Genomic DNA, 23,513 nt, shown 5'->3' with positions numbered 1-23,513 from the left:
TTTGGCCCGTCATCGGACAGAGAGAGCTAACAGCTCAGAGTAGTATAAGACAGGTGTTTATTTGCCAGGCACACAGAAAAACGCGAGGAATAGAAATGCTTGCATACTCTTGATTTTTGGTGTAAAAACACACCCTTCCCCACTCCCCCCTTCCCCGAAGGTCAATTTCCCCTTTTCCCCAAATCCCTGGATCTTGGAATGAAAGCCACCCTTCTCCAGCCCTCCCCTCCTTCAGGCCACCTTCATTATGTACTCAAAAATCAATGAGAAATTTAGGGCTTTAGACAACAAAAAATTCGAATGCTTTGCAAAATTAGGTCTTCTATTGCATGTCAAAAATGTCTTCTAAACACGGATATTCACACAACATGAGGGGGGGTTAAATGAGCCTTTATTAGAATGGTGCAGCAGTGTATTTGAGGAAGGTGGCCCTACAAAATAAGAATCTTAAATTAAGTCCCTAACTGCATGGACAGGAGAACCAGGGCTGGGGCTGAAGTGAGGAGCAGCGTGCCCCATCTCCACACGTGTGTGCATGCACATGTGACACCTGCACACCAGCACAGAGCTGGCCCGTGTGCAGCACACACACAGCTTCTACCTTTCCTCATGGACTGATTCTTAAGGAATGGGAGAAAACAAAACACGACTAAAGCAGACCTGATCCTTTGTAAGACATTTCTGTAGACGCTAGAGGATTAAAAAAAAAAAAGTCTGAAGGCAAACCCTGGCAGCGTGGCCCTGCTTTTTAAGAGAGGTTCTAAACTAGAGCCAAACGTAAACCCTGAAGTCTGGGGGGTGTGGGGGTGCCTCCCCATGCGGACACACCTGACAGGAGCACAGGTCAGGGCTTAGGATGCTGTCCATCAAAATAAGTAGGAAAAGAAAAGGAAAAAATTTAATAAAATAAATCACCACCACAACAAAAAACACAACAGCCGGCCCCTCCAACTTCCTGCTCCGGCTCTGGGTGTGGCTGCCAATTCTCCCCTCCCTACTCAGGTGGCAGCACTCGGCTTCCAGGGTCCCAGGCTCTCTGGCTGGGTCTGGGTTGCAGTTTGTTCTTCTCCTTAAGTGTGGAAGGCCGGAGGGTGTCTCCGGGATGAGCAGCAGCAGAGGCCTTCTGCTGGAGTGAGGGCTGGAGGGTCAGCGGCCCACCCACCAGGGCACTGGGGTCATGCTTGGCAGGGAACCCTGGGTCTGCACCGTTTACATTAAACTCCATCATCGTGAGGTGATTTTTAAAAAAATCTGTCAACCTAAGGATTGCCATGAAGAAAGGCAGTCAGAGATTAGGAGGCTAAGACGGGGGCAAAGCAAAACAAAACAATGCTCTGCTCAACTTCTGCAGCGCCGGGCACCGCTGCCCAAGCATGTCACAGTGTCTGGGTGTGCCGTCCACGAGCCCTGCCAGGGGCTGAAGGGGAGGGCCAGGAGCAGAGCCGGCCCCGAGGTCCGCTTTTCTGCTGGTGTTGGGCAAACTAAAGGCAAAGAAAGGAAGGAAGCCCACGGGAAAGGTCCCCCAGTATGAATCCTGGTCCACCTGTGAAGCATCCCTCCGTGACGCGACGAGACTTTGTAGCCAAGACTGGAGCTCTCACTTCTGCAGCGTGGCCTGCGCGCGAGCGGGATGTGTCTTCCCGAGCGGAGGGTGGTGGGGCCAGGTGGGAAGGAGGAGGGAGCCTGTTCTCCACTGGGCCTGGCTCGCACTATTTCCACGTGGCTGACTGGGGGATGGAGCGGGGCGGGATCATGTCCAGGAGGTACTCCCGCTGGCGGTCCACGGCTGAGGAGGTCTTGTGCACCGCCAAGCTCGGGCTGACAAACGCGAGGGCCCCGCCTGTGACAGGACAGAGCGACAGGCCACAACGGCCCCGGTCAGGGGAGGCTCTGGGGAGACCCCCGCCTCGGCTGTGCCCACTGGGCACAGGTGGCATGAAGGCCAGCTTGGGGAACCCCCTGAAGCCTCCAACCAGCACACTCTGGGCTCTGGGCTGGCATGCAGCAAAGACTGTCCTGAAGTCCCAGCAGCAGCAGGGACCCAAGCCACTGTGGTACCAGATATTTTGGGTGGGTTAATATATTTTGTGGAACAAGACTTCCACACTGAACGCACCACAGAACCCTCCGTGCACATTCAAGGCCAGCGCTCCAGAAACCTGGAGGTCCTGCCAGGTCCTGCCCAGCTTTCTTCAAACTACCACCCAGAAATCCAGGGCAACCAGGAGTGCCGCTCCTAAGCCATGACACTTCCGTATCTAGTCATACAAGTATTGGAAGACAGCAACTGTTTATCCCCTCATGTCTGTTTCAAACACTACCTGCAGTGTACACTTTTCCCATGGGCGCCATCGCTGTGCACATACATGTAGTCTCCTATTTGAATTTTCCCACTTATTTCATATACTTTCAAATTTCCCAAAAAAGGAATTTTCTGACCAGCCTATGAGTTCTTTGCTGCCATCCCAAACATGCTGAGGAAAAGTTATCTCAGTCTGGCATGTTCACAAGTGCTCTCTGCTCTCCAGGAGGGCTGGATTCTGCTACAGTTGGATGACCCCTCCCCACCCTCCAGCAGGCTCTGCTCTTCGGGCCTGTTTCTAACTCATGGTCAGCCGCATGCAGAGCCAGCTTTTCTGTGTTGTGTTTAAACTGACAGTCCTCTCCCAGTTCTGACTATTGAGATGGATTCTCATGATGGTGCCTCTTCTTCCTGCAGGGACCCGGGGGTGGGTTGGGGAGGGGGACGGGAGAGTCTCAGCCACCTCTTCCTCTCGGCCCTCTGTGCCGAGATTTCACTTTCCAGTTACTGATGGACACAAACAGTTAATGTTCATCTCAAGGCCAGCGCAAGAATAATGAAAAACAGGAAAAGTGGTGTGGGGGATGGCCAGAGGACAACCATGGGAAGGGGGAGCTGTGGCAGACTGGGGAGTGACCACCTGAGGGTCTCCACCTCCCCTGCTCCTCACAGGTCTCTGCTGCCCCCCTCCCCAGGGTCCCCTCCTCCTGCCTCCTTTCTCATTCTATCCTGTACTTTGTACCCTCTGACCTGTCCAAGCGGGAAGGGGTTCCCCAGAGTGGGGAATGAAGGACACTAGGTCAGCACGCCGTGACAGGTACGCTGTAACAGCAGAAACAAACGTCCTCTGCGGCAGGAAGGAGGAGGGGTGAGGCGGGCACTGCCTGAACTGGTTCTGTCCCACATTTTGGGTCAAGAGCTGAGAGTCTAGGTATGGGAGTGGAGATACCAAGTGTGATTAGTATTCATCCAGGGCTACCACTAGTTCAGGGTGTCCTATTCAGTGAACAGAGAGATGAGGCTGTAATCTCAGAGGCAGCTGCTCTTAAGAAAGCAAGGACAGGTTCAGGACCCTGGTGCCACAACCTGGGCGTGTGTGGGCCTGTTAGAAGTAAGGACGGGAAGGGCCCGCCCCTGGGGAGGCCCCCGCTGGGCCCCTCCGGAGCCGCCCACCTGTACTCAGGGGCGCCTTCTTCCAGTTGGAGGTGGTGCTGCCCTTGCCAGCGCTCACGGCCCTCTCGGAATGTCTGCCCGTCCTGCTGACAAGGGTGGTGGCCGAGGCTGCGTTCTGCAGTTTCGGCGACTGGCTGAATGTGTGCAGGATGCCTCGGGGCGTCGGGGCTGAGCCCCGGGACAGCTGGCTGGAGGCCTGCAGGGGAGAGAGAAAGCCACAGCTCACACAGGGAAGGGGGTTGCAGAGGGCATGGTGCTCAGTGCAGCCTCTCCTTGATCTAGCTGACCTCTTCCCACCCACACGGGATCCCGAAGTCCAACATCAGGAGACTAGGTAAGCTGCACCGAGGCGGGAGGGGAAGGAGGAAGGGAAAGAGAGAGCGACAGACAGACAGACGGACGGACGCAGGCAGCGTGACAGTCGGCGACTGACGTGGTCACGGTCGGGGGCGTGAGGGCTGGTTGGTGGTACAGTGCGGGGGGCTCCCGGCGCCCCAGTTCTGACCTGTAGCACAGCCCCGTTACTCCAGTCGCGGGCCTCTCCTGAGCGGAACGCCAACTTACGCCGGGGTTTTATGACCTACACAAACGGGGGTTGAAAGCGAGGTCAGCACTGTCCAGAGGCTGACCTCAGGCGACCATGTGACCGAGGGGCAGCAGCTATGGCTGTGCGAGGCTGAGTCCCCACAAGGACAGAAATTTCCTGAGGGCAGCACCGCCACCCACTATTCAGGGATCTTGAGAAGATGAGTTTGTTAGTAAATTATCAATGACTTCCAAGGACACAAAAAATTGCCAACAGGGAGCTTTGGGTCTACAAGGGGTGGGAAAACAAAACATTAAAAAAAAAAAAAGGGCAGCCAAAAAAACTTGATTTCAAACTTGCTTCTCTCCTTAATTTAGCTAGAACATTTCTTCCAACGCCCCTTTCGCAGCTCAATGTGGCTTTCAGAAAAGTCCTTTTAGACAAGAAGTACTTGTCAGCCGGCACACTGCGAGTGAAAGCTACAAAATCTAAAGAAACTGCAAATTAGTATTTTCACCACCAAAAGCCACCATTAAATGCAATTTAGACGCACAGTTAACAACCAGGCAGATGATCGCCGAGTGTGGGAGAGAATGCCAGAACATCCTGCCTGCCAGCGATGGCTCCTTGCCAAGGGAGCGAGGAACGCAGCCCCTCCCCTGGAGGGCACCATCCGTGTCCACCCCTGCGTGGCTCTGGCTCCCGCCCGGACTCTCACCTGCTTCAGCACAGGGTGTGGGGAGCTGGCGGGCTCGGCCTTGGCCTGCGTGGGGGCGGCACCCTGCTGTAGGAGACGCTGCTCGATTTCCTGCTCCTGCTGAAGCGCCTTCACGAAGGCGGCCTTCAGGCGGCTTGTGTGCTCCACCTTGAGCGCCTTCTTCTGGTTGGATGCCATGCAGTTCTCGCACATGATGGTGCCGCCCTTCTCCTCCCGCCAGCGGCACGTGAAGTCTGTCTTGCATTGTGCACACATGTAGGGCTCCCGGGAGAGCACGACGGCGGCCGACATCCTGCCCGCTGCAGGGGGAGACAAATGCGGCTCACGTCGGAGGAGCGGGAACAGCATAGCCAGAACCCGCACCACCCCCAGGAGGGATGTGCAAGCTGGCAGAGCCCAGGCAGCGCCCTGGGCCAGGGGGCCCAACGTTTGTTCATTCAGCACACACACGGGTGCCGACTGTGTGCAGACACAGGGCCAGCCTCCAGAAGCTTTGCTGGCAGAAGTAACACTGATGCACTTCAGAAAACACTGTGGGCTCGGCCTCCTTGATACCAGCTCTCAGAGACACCTGGCTTCTCCCGGCCATCCTTCCTACCCACAGAGCAGACATCTCCCACACTCCCGCACTGCATCACCTGTGGGGGAGATGGTGGCCACTCCAGGCACCACCTTGTTAGGTGATGGCACCCTAGGCACGGGGCGAGGTAACCAAGGACCAGGCATCTAGGAAGTGCTCACGACAGACACCGTGCCTGGCATTCTGTGTGCACCAGGGCGTCCGGGCCACACAACAAGCCCCGTCTTGAGAAGAAACAGCCCAGGGAGCTGAAGTGACTGTGCACAGCTGTTCAGGCGCATAGCCGGGTACCCTGGGAAATGGGAACTTGGTGGCACGCAGCTCCAGGAGGGGTGACCAGGGCAGCCACAAAAAGTGCCTGCTGAGGTGTGAGGCCATACTTTCTTCAGTGTGCACACACACACATATATGTGCCATACAATGTGCATTAAGGGGTAACGCTGCATTTTGTTCCTATCTCTTCCATGGGCAGCACTCAAAGTTCAACAGCCTCCTGGCGTCATGGATCATGACGTGGAGAGACCCCGGCCTCCGCATCCTGCCTGGGGCCTGGCTGAGTTGCCTCTACCTGCTGAGGGGCTTCAGCGGGGGATCTGACTCTAGGGGGCTCCTGTCACTCCACAGAGCAGACAGGATGCCACCTGTCCAAGCTGCCTGAGGCTCCGGGGTTCACCGTGGGCCCCAGCTCTGGTCCCCAGGCTGCAGCTTCTCCTTCCACACGTCCACCCCCAGAGGAGGTGGCCCCTGCTGCCCAGGCAGCGGTGGCTGCCCTCGGTGTCAGAGCCACCTCAGGTAGGACTCAGGGCCTCCTCTCATGGCTAGGGCCTGTTCTCTGACAACAGGGGATGGAGACTGACCCCTGACAAGAACAAGCGCAGACAGACTAGTCTGGGAGAGAAGGTGCCCAGCACAGGCCAGTGCAAGACCGGTGGGCACTGCAGCCTCCTGCCTGCCTCACCACACAGGCCTGGTAGCAGCTCTTTTGCCAACCTGACCTCATTCCAATGGAGTCATTAAGGGAGTGCAGACACGTCCGGGCTGTGTCAGAGTGCACATCGCTCTGCACTGGGCCCAGCGGTGGGCTCCCAGCTCCTCCGGTGCAGTCCACCCGGCCATCCCCGGCCCTGAGGAGGTTTACATCTGTCTCCTCTTCAGCACGGAGAGTCTGATGAGACCACGCAGGGAGGGGATCCAGGCTGGCTGGCTAATCAGCGTCACCACACACTCAGTTTAAGGACAGAAGGGCCCTCAGTTCCGCATCCACTGGCGACTCCCTTGGGGCAAACCTGCCTTCCGACTTTTCAGCATCCTTTCTCCTCACTACCCGGAATGTACTCTTTCGTTTCTAAAGCCCCTTAACACGCAGGTGGGCTTTCCAGACCACTTCCAGAGAGGGTAATAATGCAAAGCTGGCCCAGGCACAGGTGTCCGTCCCTCAAGGTGGGGACTCAGCTCTGCAAAGCTCCACCTGTCCCCAACTTTCAGAGGAGGCCCCATCAGAAGGAAGCTGCCTACTGTACATTTAAGAAATGATCTAGGATGGGTGGGATAATAAACTGGGAGACTGGGATCGACATATATACACTGCTGTATATAAAATGGATAACTAATAAGGACCTACTGCATAGCATGGGAAACTACTCAATTCTCTGTAATGACCTTCATGGGAATAGAATCTAAGAAAGAGTGGATATATGTATAACTGATTCACTTTGCTGTACAGCAGAGAAGCCAACACAACACTGTAAATCAACTACACTCAACAAAAAACTTTAAAAAAAAAAAAAAAAAAAGAAATTATCTAAACCTCAGACAAGTGAAGAACTGATGGCTAGAGATCATCCACAATGTGCTCCAAGACAGCCGTGCGTACACAGCAGACGTGCCCACACGCGCTATGCACTGGAAACAACTCACATGATGGAAATCTCAGCTTCAAGACAGGAAACAGCCCTGGGCCCATGGCCTGCTCACCTTGTGTCTCTAGCAGGTTTTGCACCACCTCCTCCAGGCCGACCAGGTAGATGAATTCGTTGTTGGCAGCGCTGGGCAGGAAGTTCATCTCAGGAGCAGGGGGTTTGGGTGGGGGGATTTCAAGCAGCGTCTTCTCCAGCTGTTTGCGCAGTGCAAGCTTGGCGGCCGCCTGCCGACTGGCTGGAGAATCCGCAGCAGTGACCACGGAGGCCACGCTGGTGGAGGTGGAGTTGGCCTGAGCAGAGGTGGCTGTCGTTCCTTTCAGCGATGCTGGGGAGGGCTTTGGGGAGACAATGACCTGGTCAGGGTGCTTGAGGGGCCCACCCTGAGGAGAACCCCACAGTCTGAACCATTAGCTACGTTAAGTCCTTATAAAAGTTAACTCCAGGTTGGCACCATCAGCTATACTAACAAGTCCTTAAAAGTAACTCAGAGCTGCCTGACATCAACAAGCAACAGAAAAAGAGACATTAAACTCAACTGCTCTGAGATAACCAATCTTACAAATAACTTGGTGAGGTTTAGCTGATACCCAGATAACTTAAAAATCTGTAATCTGCTACACTCTATCAACTAAGGACACTCATAAAACCATCACCATCACAGCAGGTACCCCTTTGGCAGCCACCTCCAACCCAGGCACATGTCACTGTCCTGTCACTACAGCCTGGCTCCCCTTTCAGCACGTGTCCGGGCGGCCCCCTCCTCAGAAGGCTGCAAAGGCGGCTCACTGCGGCATCAGCTGCGTCCCCCTCACGGGTGCCTCTGTGCGCCCCGCCCCTCACCCTTCCCCACCCTCACTGCCTCAGGGAGCCCATGACACTGGCCCAAGGGGTCTCCACAGGGGAGCGAGACTCCCCAGTGCAAAGAATGCCACCACCGCACCGTGACCTGGCCACCTGGCCTCTGACTGGCCAGCTCTTCGCTGCTCCCCTCGCCGGCTCCCTTGACCCCTTGGGGAGCAGAGCCGCAGGATCACCACTGCCCGCCTGGCTGCCATCCTCCTGACACGAGGACAGGATTGACACACAGCAGGGATTTGCTTAGCATCTACGGGTGGATGAAATGGCCTGCCCAGGACATCGCCATTTGGGCACCAGGATGTACTTGAACCTGACTTCAGAAGAGCACTGGTGGCCATGATCTTATCTGAGAAAGGCAGACAAGGATGAGCCACGCCAAAGGAGGAAGAGAAGCTAACTCGCACATCAACAGAACCATGCAGACCCAGTCACTCCCTCTGCCAATGGGGATCTTCAGCCTGCCACCCCTGGCTCCATCTTCTCCCACTCTCAGGTGGGAACAAACCCTCACCATCTCAGAGGCTCTGTACAGAGGTGAAGGGACACGTGGCCAAACATAGATGCACTGGCGCTGCAGGAACATCTGCAGACACTCCCCTCATGCGCTTGCGCCTGGCAGTGGTGGTGAAGAAGGCAGGGTGGGTGGTGGGGAGGGGGAGCCTCTGGTGGCCCCACCCTCACCCTCTCAGCAGTCATCTACCTCTGCTAGACATCAGAGCGCAACAGGACACTCCTGTCCACAACCTTCACGACCCAACAAGGCCCGAGGAGCTACAGCGCCACAGTCCGTGGGACTGGACTGCCTGTCGTACGACTCACCTGTGGGATGTTGACGAGCAGACTGGTGTTGGGGACATTGGCAACACGGATGAGGCCCTGCTGAATGATTCTCTGTCCCTGAATTTGTACACTGGGCACAGACGCCCGGGGAGCCAGAAGGAGTGGCGGCGGCCCTGTGCTGGAATGTTGTCTGATGTTGTGGATTTGCTGTCGGGGTGTGGGGCAGAGGCAAGACAATGAGAGGACAATAAAGAGAGACTCGGGGAAAGAGCCCCAATCTGAGAACTGGGGTCATTCTTGCGAGAGGGACAGTTGCTTGGGGCTGTTCCATAAGCCCGTGCTCTGCTCACCTGGGCCCCCCTGACGAGTGGGGGCATGACGACCTGGGAGCTCGCCTGAGGCCCTAACTTTGAGGACGTCTGCTGCCCGCCGCGGACCAGGGGTGGCGGGATGACACTGCCAGGCATCCGAGTTGAAGAGGTCTGTCAACAACACCAACCCTCAGATCTTACATGGCTTTTTAAACAGGTTTGTTGTTTTCATAAAGGTACATACACATACCCACCAAAACAGTGGCAGAAAAAAGCTAAAATGCCTACTTACTCTAAACACACAAAAGAACGAGGAACACAGACTCCCGACAAGAGCCATGCCAACCGGGACTCAGGACTCAGGCACCCCCATGGTAAGAAGTTAGCTAGCTGGGATCAATACTGCCCGCCTGGTGGTCTGAGCTGCGGTCTCTGGCTTGAGTGAGGGCAAGTGGGCCTGGCCTGACCTTTGTCCTATGGCTGGGAGTGGGAGCTCTGCCCATCGCATCCTGTGGGCAGAGGAGGCTGTGACAGGCTCAGAGGGTCAGGCTGAAGTGGGAGCCCAGAGTGTCCAGGATCTTGGTCGTCTCTTCAGTCTCACTAGAGGCAGCCATGGGAGGGGCCCTCAGAGCGTCTGTGTGATTCATGACGTCAACAGGGGCCCGGTTAGGGGGGGAGCAAATGTGACTGGCAGGGGGACTCCCACTGGAAGGCCTCATTCTAGTCTTACGAGAAGGAATGAGCGGCCTTTTGCAGAAACCAGATCAGGGCTGCTCAGGAGCATGATGCAGAGTAAACACTGACCTGAAGTGATGGCTTGCCGGAAGGAATGTTCTGGGTGCCCCGTACAAGCGGGGGAGGGGTGGTCACGGAGCTCCCAGTGGAGCCTGCAGGCTGCAAGAGATCAGGACACGCAGGAGATGAGAGAGTGGGCTACCAACCATGCTCCTCCCCACACATGATTCTGAGGAGCATTGCTTTTTTTCTTCTTTAGGAAGCATCAGGCTCTCAAAGGTTCTGTTTGTCTGCCACGTTCACTGCAGCAGGAATTAACATGTTTGAAAGACACAGGACGGATTTTCCAGGGCCCTTAACCCCTCTGCCCCAGGGTGCTTGCTATCACTGAGATTCGGGTGCCACCTCTACCCTCCAGGGGACAAAAAAAAGGCTGGTGGTAAAGGCTGAGGCTTATATATATATTTATCAACCCCCACCCTGGTGAGAAACTGTTTGGTCCAGGCATACAGTCCACCAGGGACAGTGACAGACTTGGTCCCCATCATCAACTCTTAAGCAGTCAAAAGGAAACAAGGGAAGAGCAGGCTCATCCATCAGGATATTAACAGATGCCAGGCTTGGCCCACTTGTTTTCTAGGCGTGGAGTGGGAGCTCAAGCAAACCCGCAAGTCAGGCTGCTGAGCGCCCCTGTCTTGCTCCCTTTCAGGCAGCAGCAGTGTCTACACACCGTCAGCTGGTGCTGCCCAAGATGCATTTGCTTTCTGGTTCACTGAGAGAGTCACCAGAATGTAAGCAAGGGCAGCCGCGTCACGGACCAGGAACCTGTCCAGAGTGGGATAACAAAAGAGGCCCACAAAACCAGCCTGACCGTGCCTTACAGGGTAAGCCCCGTTTAGAAGCCGCACGAGGAGCGTGAGGCGTGGGGAGGTGACAGGGGCAGAAGCCCTGGGACACGGCCTCTGGGGTTGGGCATGTGCACCCTGAAGCAGGGGTTCAGAAATCCAGAGCTGTGTTTCCAGCACCTTCAGAGACGTCTGCTCTCCGTTTCCTTGATGGGAGTCTACAGGGAATGAGGTTCTCATACTCAGATCCAGAATATTCTAGACTGAAATGTAGTCTGATCTCCTCTAAGCTAAATCCAAAACATGAACTTGAGCCTGCATATTTCCAATTCAGACCTTGCCCCTTTGCCCCCAAGAAAACCTGACTCCTCACAGACTCAGCTCCTGGGGCAGCAGGTAGCCAAGGAAGTGCCCATGGCTTTCTATCCCTGGTCCTAAATACCTCTCACTGAGGAGTGAACAGCCACGCACATACCTTCTGGGTGGGAGTTTCTTTTTGTATTTGACTCTGCCGCAACTTCTTCAACAAAACCAGTTTTGCTTCTTCTAACCTTAACTCTTCTTTTAGTTGCTTAATCATCCTTTCTCGTTCTTCGGGACTGCTTTTCTACAAGGTCAAGGGAACACGGGTTGAGGGAGAGCACTGGGGGCCAGGGCACCAGCTGGCTCCACTGAGAGGCAGCTCCCCAGCATGGGGACAAAGCTCACCAGGAGGGCCTCGGTGCTGGTCTCCTTCGGGGGCTCCTCGGTCAGCCCATTCACCCTCGGGCTCGCAGGCTGCTCGCTGTCAGACAGCACAATCACATCGGGTGAAGGGGGTCTCCTCTCAGACTTCACGTCACTGTGGGGCAGGGAGGAGGGCTGTTACCCAAGTGCCCCGCCTATGGTGGGCAGCACTCCCACGGATGCTGGCATTCAGATGCAGACACACTGAAGTGGAGGCGAGCAGGCTGGCCTTACCACTCCTCCCCACAACCGCCTGCCCCGGCTGCCTCTTCTCACTGCACTCACCACGTGGCCCTCGAACCTGCCAGTTTACGGCTGAGCCCTTTAAAAAGTCAGGACTGTTCCCAATAACCACCTCTGCGTCCCCTGGGCTGAGGATACCTGTGTGTCTGCAGGAAAACATCGCATTTTGGAACCCACCACAGCCCCTTCCCGTACCATGTGGTGCAGTACTGAACTAGAACACCTGCTCCTGGGTCTTGGGCCTACTGGTGGAGCGCCTACCTACCCATGATGGAAGCCACCTGAGGGGGAGGCCAGCCCCACTTGAATCAGCCTTTCTGTGCTGAACCCAGACTCCCTGACAAGCCTCATGCCTGGACAGCCCACCTGCCCCTCCCCAGGTGACAGAGGGGCTGACGCACACACTGTCAGCCGGCGGTCTAACTCCCCAGCACAGGGCATCACCACCTCGCAAGGCAGTCTGCTGTGTGGTCCTTCCCGGGCTACAAGTGAGCTCTCTATCCTGCCAGTGGCAATGTTGCAGTAGAGGTTGCATGTTTTGAAACTGACTGGAACATGGAACACATTTGCTCTCACAGACCAGTGGACTACCCACCCACTGAGCCTGCTCACAAACTAGTTCCCAGCCACCCCACCCCTGCCCATTATCCCCTGCTCTCTTTCCCCAACCCTACCATCAAGTTCCTTAGAACGTAAATGCACATCTGGCAATGCTAGGCTTCCACTAACGGCATTGCTGACCACACATATACAGACCTACGGGTCTCAGAGACGTTTGCTGAGGACGTAATGCAAGCTCTCCCTTAAGATCTAGCCTCAGCATCTGTGTGGGAAGAATCAAATCAGCAGAAAAGCCAGCCAAGGACTGAATTTACCCGCTAGGTGGCACTATGACCCAAAGAACAAACTCCGTTAAGTTAACTGGGAATAACAACAGCTCAAAGTTGTTCCACTCTTTCTAGCAGAGTGGGGAGCAGAGTTAGAGATGGGAAACTGGTATTTTAACAGACCACTGAACTGCCCTTTCCACTCCCAGAGCGAGCTATGTCTTCAGGGAAGGGGGTGCACAGAGGACCAGACACTGGGTTCACTGACTCCCCCAACCCCTCAACCCGCAGGGCTCTCCCTTGGCCCACCCTAATCTCACCTCTTAGAGCCGCACAGCTGCTGCACTTCAACAAACCCAGCCCTGATGTGATTTAACCACCACAGCTACAGCTGCTGGATGGTCTTCCACGAGCGATCAGGAGGCGCCCATTTCAAGGTACAGAACTCCCTCATTGGGGTTAGCAGCCCACATTTTCAAGTCTAGGAATTGGCTGGCTGTCTATAAAATAACCCAGGATGTCTCACTAGGGCCTCAACAAGCCAAAAGTCAATGCAGTTCAGGAACCACTACTCTTTCAAGTCTGTGTCTCTCTGCTGGCTGCCAACTCTGCCCAAGATCCACATTAAAGCTGACCCCGGGGCTCCAATCCAGGCTCTGTGGACATGTGCACAGGCACTGAGCAGACACAAGGCTCTGGCACAGGAGCTGCAGCCGCTGGTCACAGCCCAGGTGGACTCCCAGGCGGCTGCACACAGGCAGAGCAGCAGCCTCGGCTGAACCACATCTAGAGTTACAGACTGCTGGTGCTTCCTGAGCAAGAGCGAACAGAGGCAACAGTAACCTACGGGGATTTATCACTTTTAACCATCTCCCAAAGGTGAGATGCCTAATAGAGCTCAAATCTGCCTGAGGGAAGAGGGCAGAGTTAGAGGCTGGACCACGTGGAAGCAGAAGCTTCCTCAGATGACCACTGTGACCAGAGCTCTCCCAGGTCCCATCTTGGACCGAGACTAATCAATAACTCGTCCAAAAGATGACATCACCTCCCATCAGTGATCACTCAGCATCCCAGCAGCCAGCAGGGAGTGAACTTCCTGTATGCTAATCAGGCCACCAAAAAGTCATGTGACAAAGGCATTTCCCTCTTTGGTCATGTGACCCTTTAACTGTGCCTTCCAACGTGAAAACCATGGCAACAGCCAGTTCTAACCAGTTTGTGACATGCAGCCTTCATTTTGAGAAGTGAGGTAGGGTTCAGGTGCTGTCAGGAAATGGAGGCACCAGCTCGCCCTGGGGCTGTGGGGCTGCAGGCACTTCCTGTGTGGCGCCGGCCCACAGGGGACTGTTTGCTTGTTACAGGGACCCGGGTGGCCTCTTCCAAAGACAGAAGGGCCACCAGCCCCCACTAGTTTCCAACATGGAAAACTTTCCTAAAGCTCAATTTTAACACAAAGGTACTTCAAGTTTCTCAGTACTTTCCCAGAGAGTTCTTTTAATTCAGGGAAAAAGACACTCATTTGACAAAGACTCAAAATTATCACGGGCATTCTTTTTTTAAAAAACGTATTTTAAATTATAAAACCATCTAGCCCAACATGCCAGGGAAACAGTGTAGTGGTCATGTGTACTATTTCGGTCCAGGGAGGCTGCCCGGGCACCACGTTTATTTGAAAGCTATGATTTCAGGGCAAATTCATTAAGCCTAGCCTGCCCATCTTGGGGATCCTGATATAAATTATTATGATCAGAAGAGATTTTATGTGACCTGGAAGCAAGCCAGGCTGTTCGTGAAAACGTTCTCACTACCTCCCTCCCTTGTATGCCACCCGAGGCTAAACAAACAAAAATTCTGTTACGTGCCCGGAACTTCCATCAAGCTTCCTGGAGATTAAAACTTAACTCACAACAAGATCCCTCCATTCACAGCACCACCATCCCAGGTGCTTACCCATCAGCGGTCAGTGCGAGGTTAACACTGAGTGTCTCACTGGCCTGTGCCAGGGGCAGCAGTTTCATCAAGGGAACGTAGCCCTGACCTTTGCTGTTCTCTATATGTGCCTGCCTGATGTCTGGGAAAGGTGCACTTGATGCACACTCACTCATCTATTTACTCACTCTTAGCTGCTGGAAGCCAGCCTAAGCAGTGGGTGCTGTGTCCAGCAGCGGGGAGAAACCCCTGGATAAAAGCAGTTCTGTCTTTAGGGTCAGCCAGGAGGGAAAGATCCAACACCAGGAGTGACAGGGGCACGCGGGAGCAGGCCACCACCCACCCGGCTTTACCAGAGGACATTACTGCCCCAGACCTGTTTGACCAAAGCCTGCGTTTTTGTTAAGATCCCCGAGATGCCCGCACACACGAATCAAGTCGGGGACAACTGTGGGCCCAATGAGGCCTCAGGACAACAAACTGCTCCTCGGGGCTAACCTGGGGGGAGATAAGCAGGGCTGGTAGCCAACTAGTCCCTGCCAGAACCCTCCCTCTTCCCCCCATCTTTTGGCCCCAGCTGGGTGAGGAGAGGCAGGTAGTTGCTAACTGTTTGGGGGGTGAGGGAGGCTTTGCTAGACCCCGCACCAAGCAAACACTTGTCTTGGCCCCACGAGACCCTCTCCCAGGGCACTCCTCCCACTAGAGCCCATTCACACCTTCCAGGCCCACAGGTCTCTCCAGTCCCCAAACCCTGAACCCCAAGCTCCTGCTTCTGAGCTGCCCTCACCTTCACCACCATCCACTCCAAGGAGTGTCCCTCCATCATATTCTCATCTCCCCTGTGACAGACCCAACTCACACTGGAAGATGCACTCCTTGAACAGCCCCTGGAAGCACAGTCAGCACTACCCCACTGCACTCAGGGGACCTGTCACCCAGTGGCACACAGTCGGGGGAAGGTTTCTTAGTTCTACCCCCAAACTGCCCACCCTCAGCAGGGAGCTCAGGGCAAAACACTGGGGCCTTACACTGAAGGGCAGCAAAAGCCTGAGCAGAGGCACTCCCCCACCAGAGCCCAGCTCACTCACCCCTCAACTCCGCAAACTCATCCAAGGACAGCGCCCTGGCCTTCCTACAAGGGGCCACCGTCCTTCAGCCTCCCAGGGTGATGCTGCCACTGCCCACTTGACAGGCAGGTGCCCCAACCCAGGGCTGGGGCCAGGGACCGGTGCTCCCACTTAGACCCTCTCTCCAGAAAGGGGGGGGCACTGCAGCTCCCAGTGAGGGCCAGGATATTCCCAGAGTGCTGTGACAAGGGCAAAAACAGGGGTCCAGCCCCGGTGCAATACCACAACCCCGGAAAAGGGGCTGAGGCCCCCTGAGCCAGAGGGGCAGCACTCTCCTCCTGGCACCATGCTGGCTGGTGGACAGGCCACAGGGCCTACTCCCAGAGTAGGCACAGCGCACCAAGCCTGCGTGTGCTGAGGGAAGGAGGGGTCGCACTCCTACAGAGCCCCCCACTTGGCCCTGCCTCTTACAAGCGAGAAGCCCTCTCTGTGCCTCCTACAAGGTTGGGGACAGTGACTCCTGCCCTACTGCCCTTCAGCTTTGCTGGGTGATGTGAGACAGTGCCGAGAAGGTTCAGATGCCCTAGGAGGTCACTGGGGCAGCTGGGGCCCCAACCTCCCCTGAGGCAGTAAGGAGCTGCTCGCTGTGAAGGTGAACTCAGCAGACAGTGGACAACCAGGTAATAGCTGAATATTCCCAAACCCAGTGAGGACAGGTGTTGAGCCTGCTCTCTGGGTGCTCAGGCGACATCCCTGGTGTGCACCGGCCTCCCTCTCCTCCCTGTACCTGGCTCCATGACAGTCTGAGCTCACAAGGAATCCACAGTGCCTGCAGACTGACTTATCACTGTGCACCTGGAGGCATGCACAGATACTACACTGCTCAAAGATGTGCAAGCTCAACTCAGAAATCAAAGCATTTCTGAACTGTGTCATTATGTATTTTCAAGCACCAAGCCCTAGAAATCCACTTCCTGTGAGCCCAGGACTCTGGTGGATGTTAACAAGGAGTCCTAACACTCCTAGTTGACGAAACGCTGGGTAGAGGACCACTGCACCATACCCTTATGAGGCCGCCCACTCAGTCTGCACCGCCCTGAAGGCCGCTCACTCCCTGCGGCCTGCAGTGAGGAACAGAGAGGAAGCAACAGTGTGAGCTTCTGAAGCAAGGCCACAGCCTCAAAAGCTTCTCCCTGGGCTCTGAGTTCATGTGCTCTGAAAGACCACCCCCACAGGTGACCCAAGCTAGCTGTCTGGCAAGAGGGTCACAGAGACAGACACAGAGATGGCCCCGGCCCCCCACCCCCCACCAGCAACAAAGCCCCTGGAGAGAGCCCCAGAAGCTATGCTCAGCTGGGACCAGCCAGCCAGCAGAGCTGACAGGCGGTGCTATGCCATCACAGGCACTTTAAACCACTCGACTCCTGTGGCTGGCGGCCCAGCTCTGCCCCGGAGAGCTAGCCAATGCCAGTGTAACTCTACGGCCTCCCTCAGTCTGTCTTCAACAAGGTTGGCCACCCTAGATACTACACTACCCTGGGAGAGGGAAGGCGGGAAAGAAAGGGCTTATCCAAGTAACCACCCCCGCTGAACCTCAAAGCCCCCTCTCCTCCCCTGAAAGGACCAGCAGCAGTTCTCCGGTGCCCCGGGGCAGACGCCCACTCAGGAGGAGATTGGTGTACAGCTCAGGGACAGCCCGGTCCAGCAGAGAAAGGGGTGCATGGGTAGTCCCAGGAGAGCAGGGGGCCAGCCTCAGGCCGGGGAGCCACCATTGGCAGCTTCAGGCACTGCCAGGAGGGCTGTCTGAGCCAATGTTGGAAAGCAATTCCATACACTTAATCCAGGGAGCACCCCTATTTCAGAAGCACTTCTAGGAAAGTTCTAAAGAGAGAAAAATAAGACGTTTATCACCAGTTTCCAGGTTAGTCCTGCTGCCTGGTAGCGTTTCACTGGCAGTTTCCAGTTGCATACTGCTTGTCTCAGTGGACACACACCACTGGGATCTTTCCCAGTCATCTGGGTGTGAGAGCTACTCACTGGGTCCCACCACACAGCACCCTCCCTGCCCGAGAGGCCCCACCCACTCAGACACACTCAGCGTTATCAGAGCAGGAACTGCCATATGCAGACACAGGCTGCGCCCCGAAGCCGAACACTTGCCTGCCCTGGGGACTGGCGGCACTGACGAGTAGGGGGTCCCTGCTGCGCCCCTGGAGCCCACCTGCTCCCCGCCTGCCCCAGCTCTTCTGAGACTCCCTCAGCTCCCCTTCTTGGCATCCATTACCACCTCTCCCAGCCCTGTAACTTGACACCCTGTTGGCTGGGATGTCAAGACAAAAGCCCAGAGTCTGCTTTGTGGGGCTAGGAAGTCAGAACACATCGTGCTTCTAGGCCACAGAGGCCATGGAGGTAAGCAGCTGAGATGGGAGTTTGGAAACCCAGCCATAATTCTTCCTGGAGACTCCAGGTCCAGCTATTGCTTCGGGACTCCATTATGGCCAAGGATCTCAGAAGAAAGGAAGGGAACACGTGTGACCGGGGTCTGGGCCCAAGAGCCCATCCCCCACCAAAGCCCCCAGAGCAAGGGGGGGGGGGGCAGAGGCAGCTGTAGTGGAAGAGCACTGTTCCATCGGCAAAGCCAGGAGGCATTCGGCCTGTCCTGCTGGGGGATCCTTCTAGGAACACAGGAGCCCCTGAAGTCACACAGTCTGGCCAGGGGAACCAAGAGGACTTTCCTGGAACTGGAAGCAGGGATGGGGGCCAGGTACAGGGGCATGAAAGATCACTGGAGAAACAAGCCAAGGATAGGCTGACGGTAGTGTTCCCTGAGCCACAGCTGGCAGCGGCCCCACAGAAAAGACCCTGACCTCCAAACGGCAATGGGGCAGCCTTCAGGGTCAGCCCACACATGGTCACTGCAGTACGGCCTGCCAGCCAGGAACACACTCCAGTTGGGGCACCACCAGGAAGGCTAAATTCGATTCAGCACACGCTCTGCTCAGAAATTTGGGAAGGGGCACTTGTTAGGAAACCACCACAGTCACAGAACTGAAATGCTGGCCTGTGTCAGATTTGGACGTCTGCTGACCTTTTATGGTGGCCACCTCTGTGCCAGCCATCAAGATGCATGCCTCTGTATGATCCTCTCAATTGCCACCTACACCCACAGGTGAGGAGGGGGTCTTGAGTGACTTCCTGAGGTCACAGCCCCACAGCCTGCAGATAACCTGGGTCTGCTCAACTCTGGCACGCAAAGGTCTGCCACGTGCGCCCCACACCGCACTGGGACCTGAGCCCACGTCCTGCTCAGAGCAGCTGGACACCTGCAGCCTGCAGGGGGCTAAATGGCACCCTAGGAAAGAAGGTGCAGGGTGAGAGAGGGTGGGTTTCACACAACCGTCCAGTGAGGCCTCTACTCAGGTTATCAAACACCATTTTTGGACCAGGTTAAAGGGGAAAATATTTTTATTTCCACCTGCAGGATCCTGGATAGTCAGCAGCACCTGCATGCTGAGTGCCTGAGTGACAAACAGCTACCAGAGCACGGACACAGATGCGGCCTCAGACTCATCTGAGAAGCAACTCTTGCTGCGTGTGGACTGTGGTCTACTCGAGGAGCTGGGTGAGGTTTCAGTGCGTGGGAACTCACGCTTCCCAAGGGCCTGGGTCTGGTCAGTGATGGTCGAAGGAATGTGGGACCCCTCTGCCAGCCACGACACCAGCACTAGCATCTGTTCTTTCCTCTGTCACTGTACCCACGTGCCAGGTCAACCTTCCTCTAGGGAGAAATTCAGGAGCACTCTGCAGCACGGAGGGACTCCCTACAGCAGATGAACCCAAACACACCTCCTAGAATGCCAGCTTCCTCACCAACTCACAGCAAGAAAAAAGTCAGCTGTACACAGATGAAACCACACTGGAGAAACAGACACTGCTTTCCAGCTTGCAATGTTCACAAACTCTTCTGATAAATGGAAAGTGCTTTGTTTGCCTGGAAGTTTCTTGCTCCCTCTTAAAGATGTGTTTCAAACTGCTGGATCCTCTGGATCCTCCCCCACCATGCCCTGGCAAACCCCAGGGGATGTCCTCCCAGCAAGGCTCTGGAGTCCGCCACCCCCCACCCCCACTAGACCTGCTCCATCTGCTCTGAGCAAAGCTGCTGTGAGACTCCACCCAGGTCAGTTCTGAGGACTGTGGGGGGCTGGGCACTCCTCATTGGCTGCAGTGACCTGGGCGAGTCACCAAGCCTCAAAGAGCTTTAGTTTCTTCATCTGCAGAATGGGATGCCACTGACCTTGAGAAGATGCTGTGAACCCTGGAGGGCACAGAAAGTGCATCCAGTCAATGGATTCCCACCTCTCTCCCCCAGGCTCACAGAATGTAAGGTGCATGCACACTCAGGGCAGCTCCCATCACCTTTTCTGCTACAATTTAGTTCTGAATTGATTCATTTGGCCACCTGCCCTGCAACTCGAGGTCTCTGGTGACCAGGTCCCCAGCTGAGGGCTTCTCTTAACCCCACTTTCTGACCCCATCGGGCCGTTAAGCACTGTCCTGCCTGTGATGTGAGCGTGGAGTCCCGCCAGGTACCTGTGCCCACCCTGGATAGCCTGCCAGGGCTCCCCCAACGTGGGCCTCAGGACCCTTTCAGGGGTTCTGCCAGGTTGTTGTAATATGGAGATGACATTTGCCTTTTGTACCAAGTCAGCACAGCTGCAGCAAACTGCCAAGATTCACACTGTCGTCACACTGTAGGCAATGCCTTAAATGAAGTACAAGCTATTGATTTTATTAAAACTCAGCATTTGAGTACACATGTCTTTTTAATACTCTGTGACAAGATAAAGCACTCCCGCTGCATAACAAAACAGAAGAGCCATGTAGGGGGAAAAAAAAAAATCACACGTCTAGGCATTCGCAACGCTTGAAGGAAGGATGGACAGATATGCTGTAGTTACTCAGACGCGGGTGTCCGGCATGCACTTTCCCCTAAATGGTTAGAGCAAAGCTGGTTCAATTCCAGGAAAACAACCAATAATATATCACCAATGATAATGTCTGAGCTCCCAACAAGCAAAATGTAGAAATTTAGAAAACTTGTGAGCCCAACAGCTTAGCAACAGATCAGATAATTAACTAATCTGATTTTCCGCAATACTGAAAAATAAAATGCATCAGTATTTGAAAGATCTCTGTAACTTAGTCAACTAATATTTTCTAATGTTCAGAGGTATTATTACACACTCAAATATGAGTAAAGGATCATTCAGGGAGAGAAGAAACAAAACACCCCGATGCTTCGCCCTTTGTGAGCTGTAAACAGTGACTCCCGTCCAGAGGGCACAGCACAGAAAGGGAGGAAGAAGGTAACTTCATGGTGAAGACCCCTGACAGACACCCAGGTGACCCACACCACAGTGACAACCCACACCGACGGGACGTGCAGTGGACACGGGTATGACGAGGAGGGCACCTCCCGCCTGGGGTCCTCTCCAAAACCCAGTCCAACCACGAGAAAAACACCAGGCGAGTCTCAACTGAGGGCCACCCTGTCAAGGTCATGAGAACCAAGAGAGTCTAAGAAACTGTTTCAGCCCAAAGGAGACTAAAGAGACACGATGACAAAATGTCATGTGGGATCATGGGACAGAATAGGTAAAAATTGGAAACAGGAAATCAGAACAGACAATATAGACTGTGGTTAGTAGTAACTACTCAGGACAAATGTTCCACAGCAGTCTGTTAACAATGGAAAAGACTGGGAAGGGGTGTGTAGGAACGATCTTCGCAACTTTTCTGTTAAGTCTAAAGCAATCCTAAAATTTTTTAAATTTTTTTCTGTTCAAAGTACAAGAGGGACTGATAGATTTTAATATAACCGAGTACAAAATCTTAATGTTTCAGAGTCCACAGTGCAACCAACTGTCGGGAATGGCCACTCTGTGTCTTGCGTTAAAAGAAGAAACACACAATTATGCAAAACAACAAGCAAACACTCCTCCCTGCCCCAACTTGCTTGTCTGTGTGAAGCTGTATTTCCTTCAGATGTCTCATCCCTAACAACTTAGCACGAGAGACTAAATGGAGAAGCAGATAGGAGAATTCAGCTGTCTGCTTATTAGTGAGAGCTGCAAAATAGCTTTTTTTAAATGAAAAATAATCTTTATGCTAACATGGAATTGGTTCATTATTGTTCATTATTATTATTTAAAAATAAACAAGTATTTTCATCAAATGTTTCTAACACAGTAAATGTCAACATATTTTCCCCACGACTAAGTTTCTCTGGGGCCCAGAGATGGAAAAGGGGCCAGGTCAGCGCTTCCGGCAAAGGGTTTTCTGTCCCCATCGAAGGAAGATGTCAGCCAGTCTGAACAGAGGCCCCCCCCAAGTGGAGTCCTCCTGACATGCCACAACCCATAGGTTTTTCTCTTGTTGCCAAAGCTGTGTTTTGAAAAGCAAGGTGTGCTAAAAATTTCATAGGACTCACTTCACATTAACACTGTAATTTCTCTATAAAACCTATTCAGTTATAAGACAAGGATGCCTGTCTTATAAGAACAGGTAACCTTGCTCTTGTGGCCTTGAAAAGCAGCAACTGTACCGGCCCCACAGTTAGCCAGTTCACAGAGAACTTGCCACTGTCCAGGGTGGCTGGGACACTCTGCATCTGCAGAGGGGCAGGCAAAGCACTGACGTCCTGTGGAGGCAGGTCGGGACACCAGTTCCCATGCCAGGAAACTACCCTGCATCTCATGCTGCACTCCCTGCTTACGCTGCCCTCCAGGCAAAGGCATCTCCTCCCTCCTCCAGCACCTCTGCTCTCACAAGCAGGCATCTGGCAAGCTTCTGAGCTTCACCCACATCCAGAGCATCAACTCTCCCTGCTCCAGAGGGTGGTCCACGGCCTGCACTCCCAGCCCAACAACCCGACCCTGCTCCCACCACCATGGGCCTTCTCTGGCCCTGACTCCAGGCAAACCCAGTGGGCCCCAGGGACCTGGACACCTGAGCAGCCCTATTTCTGGGCTGTGAGCTCCCAGAACATGCCACCCAGACTGCTCTTGCCCATACTGCCCACGGATGGATACCCAAGTCCTCCTGAAGGAAGGGCACACCGCGTGCCTCGACTGGCTGGTCTCCTTAGAGCACTGTTGTGCTGAAGCTGCTTTTGAAAGCTGTCTAGGGCCTGCCTCAAGGAACTCTGTATGTCACCAGGTCTCAGAATCCTAAGACCCGAAGCTTTTCCATATGATTACATCACAACTATTTTCAAGATTTAAGCTCTAAAAATAAGCAGTCTGACAGCTTGGGACCTAAGGCAGGGGACACTCAGCAACATCTGGTATGTCTCCCATTTCTCCACCCATCAGACACTCCCTACCTCCTTTGCACTCCCCCTCCCCAAGATGGGCCCATCACAGAGTTTCAGAGAACTCAGTCCCCACTCCCCTCATTCTTGGACATCCATGAGTCCCAAGGCTCCTTCCCACCAGCACTGTGACAGACCTTACTGAATGAGGCTGGACCTTCTGACGTTTGAGCATGACCAACCTCACTTTAGAGCAGAGAGTGGGCTCCAGGGGTGGAGAGACCTGTCCTGGGCTACCCAGGGACGTGAGTGAAATTGAGCTGTCAGACCCCACATTCTTTTTTTTAAACCACCTGCCATCCCCACTCCCTTTCAGGCTCACAATTCAAATGCTCATCTTAAGGGGGAAAAAAACTCCCAGAAATCTCTTGCAATCAGGCCAGTTCTCCTTTTCGTCAGGGCACAATCTGCTAGGGAAAAAATGTTCCTCTCCTGGTTTGTCATCCCTGCTGGCCTGGGGTCACACACAGAGCTCCCTTCAGCCCACTTCTTCACTGGGTTAGGTGGCTGGAGGGTCAAGATGGGATCCCTCCGGCTGGCACACTCACCATCCCCACCCCTCAGGGCTGGTTAAGGTTCTGGTACACCTGCTTTCATCACCT

The 23,513-nt window shown here is 54.5% G+C and overlaps 1 protein-coding gene and 1 long non-coding RNA gene across 5 annotated transcripts in view; one reads left to right on the top strand and one right to left on the bottom strand.

Moving 5' to 3' along the window:
* Positions 1-373: 373 nt before the first annotated feature.
* Positions 374-23,513, bottom strand: part of GATAD2A (GATA zinc finger domain containing 2A) — a 97,405-nt gene continuing 74,265 nt past the window's right edge. For 3 of the 4 annotated variants that reach the window (XM_055431366.2, XM_055431365.2, XM_055431369.2), the window contains 10 exons: positions 11,456-11,588; positions 11,223-11,354; positions 9,972-10,061; positions 9,207-9,338; positions 8,896-9,063; positions 7,274-7,553; positions 4,720-5,018; positions 3,981-4,055; positions 3,476-3,671; positions 374-1,840 (listed from right to left, as the gene is read on the bottom strand). In XM_055431366.2, the coding sequence (XP_055287341.1) occupies positions 1,710-1,840; positions 3,476-3,671; positions 3,981-4,055; positions 4,720-5,018; positions 7,274-7,553; positions 8,896-9,063; positions 9,207-9,338; positions 9,972-10,061; positions 11,223-11,354; positions 11,456-11,588 (1,636 nt within the window). In that variant the 3' untranslated portion in view covers positions 374-1,709. The remainder of the gene's footprint in view (positions 1,841-3,475; positions 3,672-3,980; positions 4,056-4,719; positions 5,019-7,273; positions 7,554-8,895; positions 9,064-9,206; positions 9,339-9,971; positions 10,062-11,222; positions 11,355-11,455; positions 11,589-23,513) is intronic. The other variant, XM_055431370.2, reaches the window with a different exon arrangement.
* On the top strand, positions 17,817-21,545 carry LOC148777193 (uncharacterized). The gene is made up of 3 exons (XR_016038123.1): positions 17,817-17,948; positions 19,021-19,161; positions 21,444-21,545. It is a non-coding gene; the product is annotated as an uncharacterized LOC148777193 (long non-coding RNA).

Source organism: Moschus berezovskii, chromosome 8, assembly GCF_049115385.1.
Source record: "Moschus berezovskii isolate FMDL1 chromosome 8, NW_MosBer_1.0, whole genome shotgun sequence".
Classification (NCBI taxonomy): domain Eukaryota; kingdom Metazoa; phylum Chordata; class Mammalia; order Artiodactyla; family Moschidae; genus Moschus; species Moschus berezovskii.
This window is presented reverse-complemented; position numbering and strand designations above follow the sequence as displayed.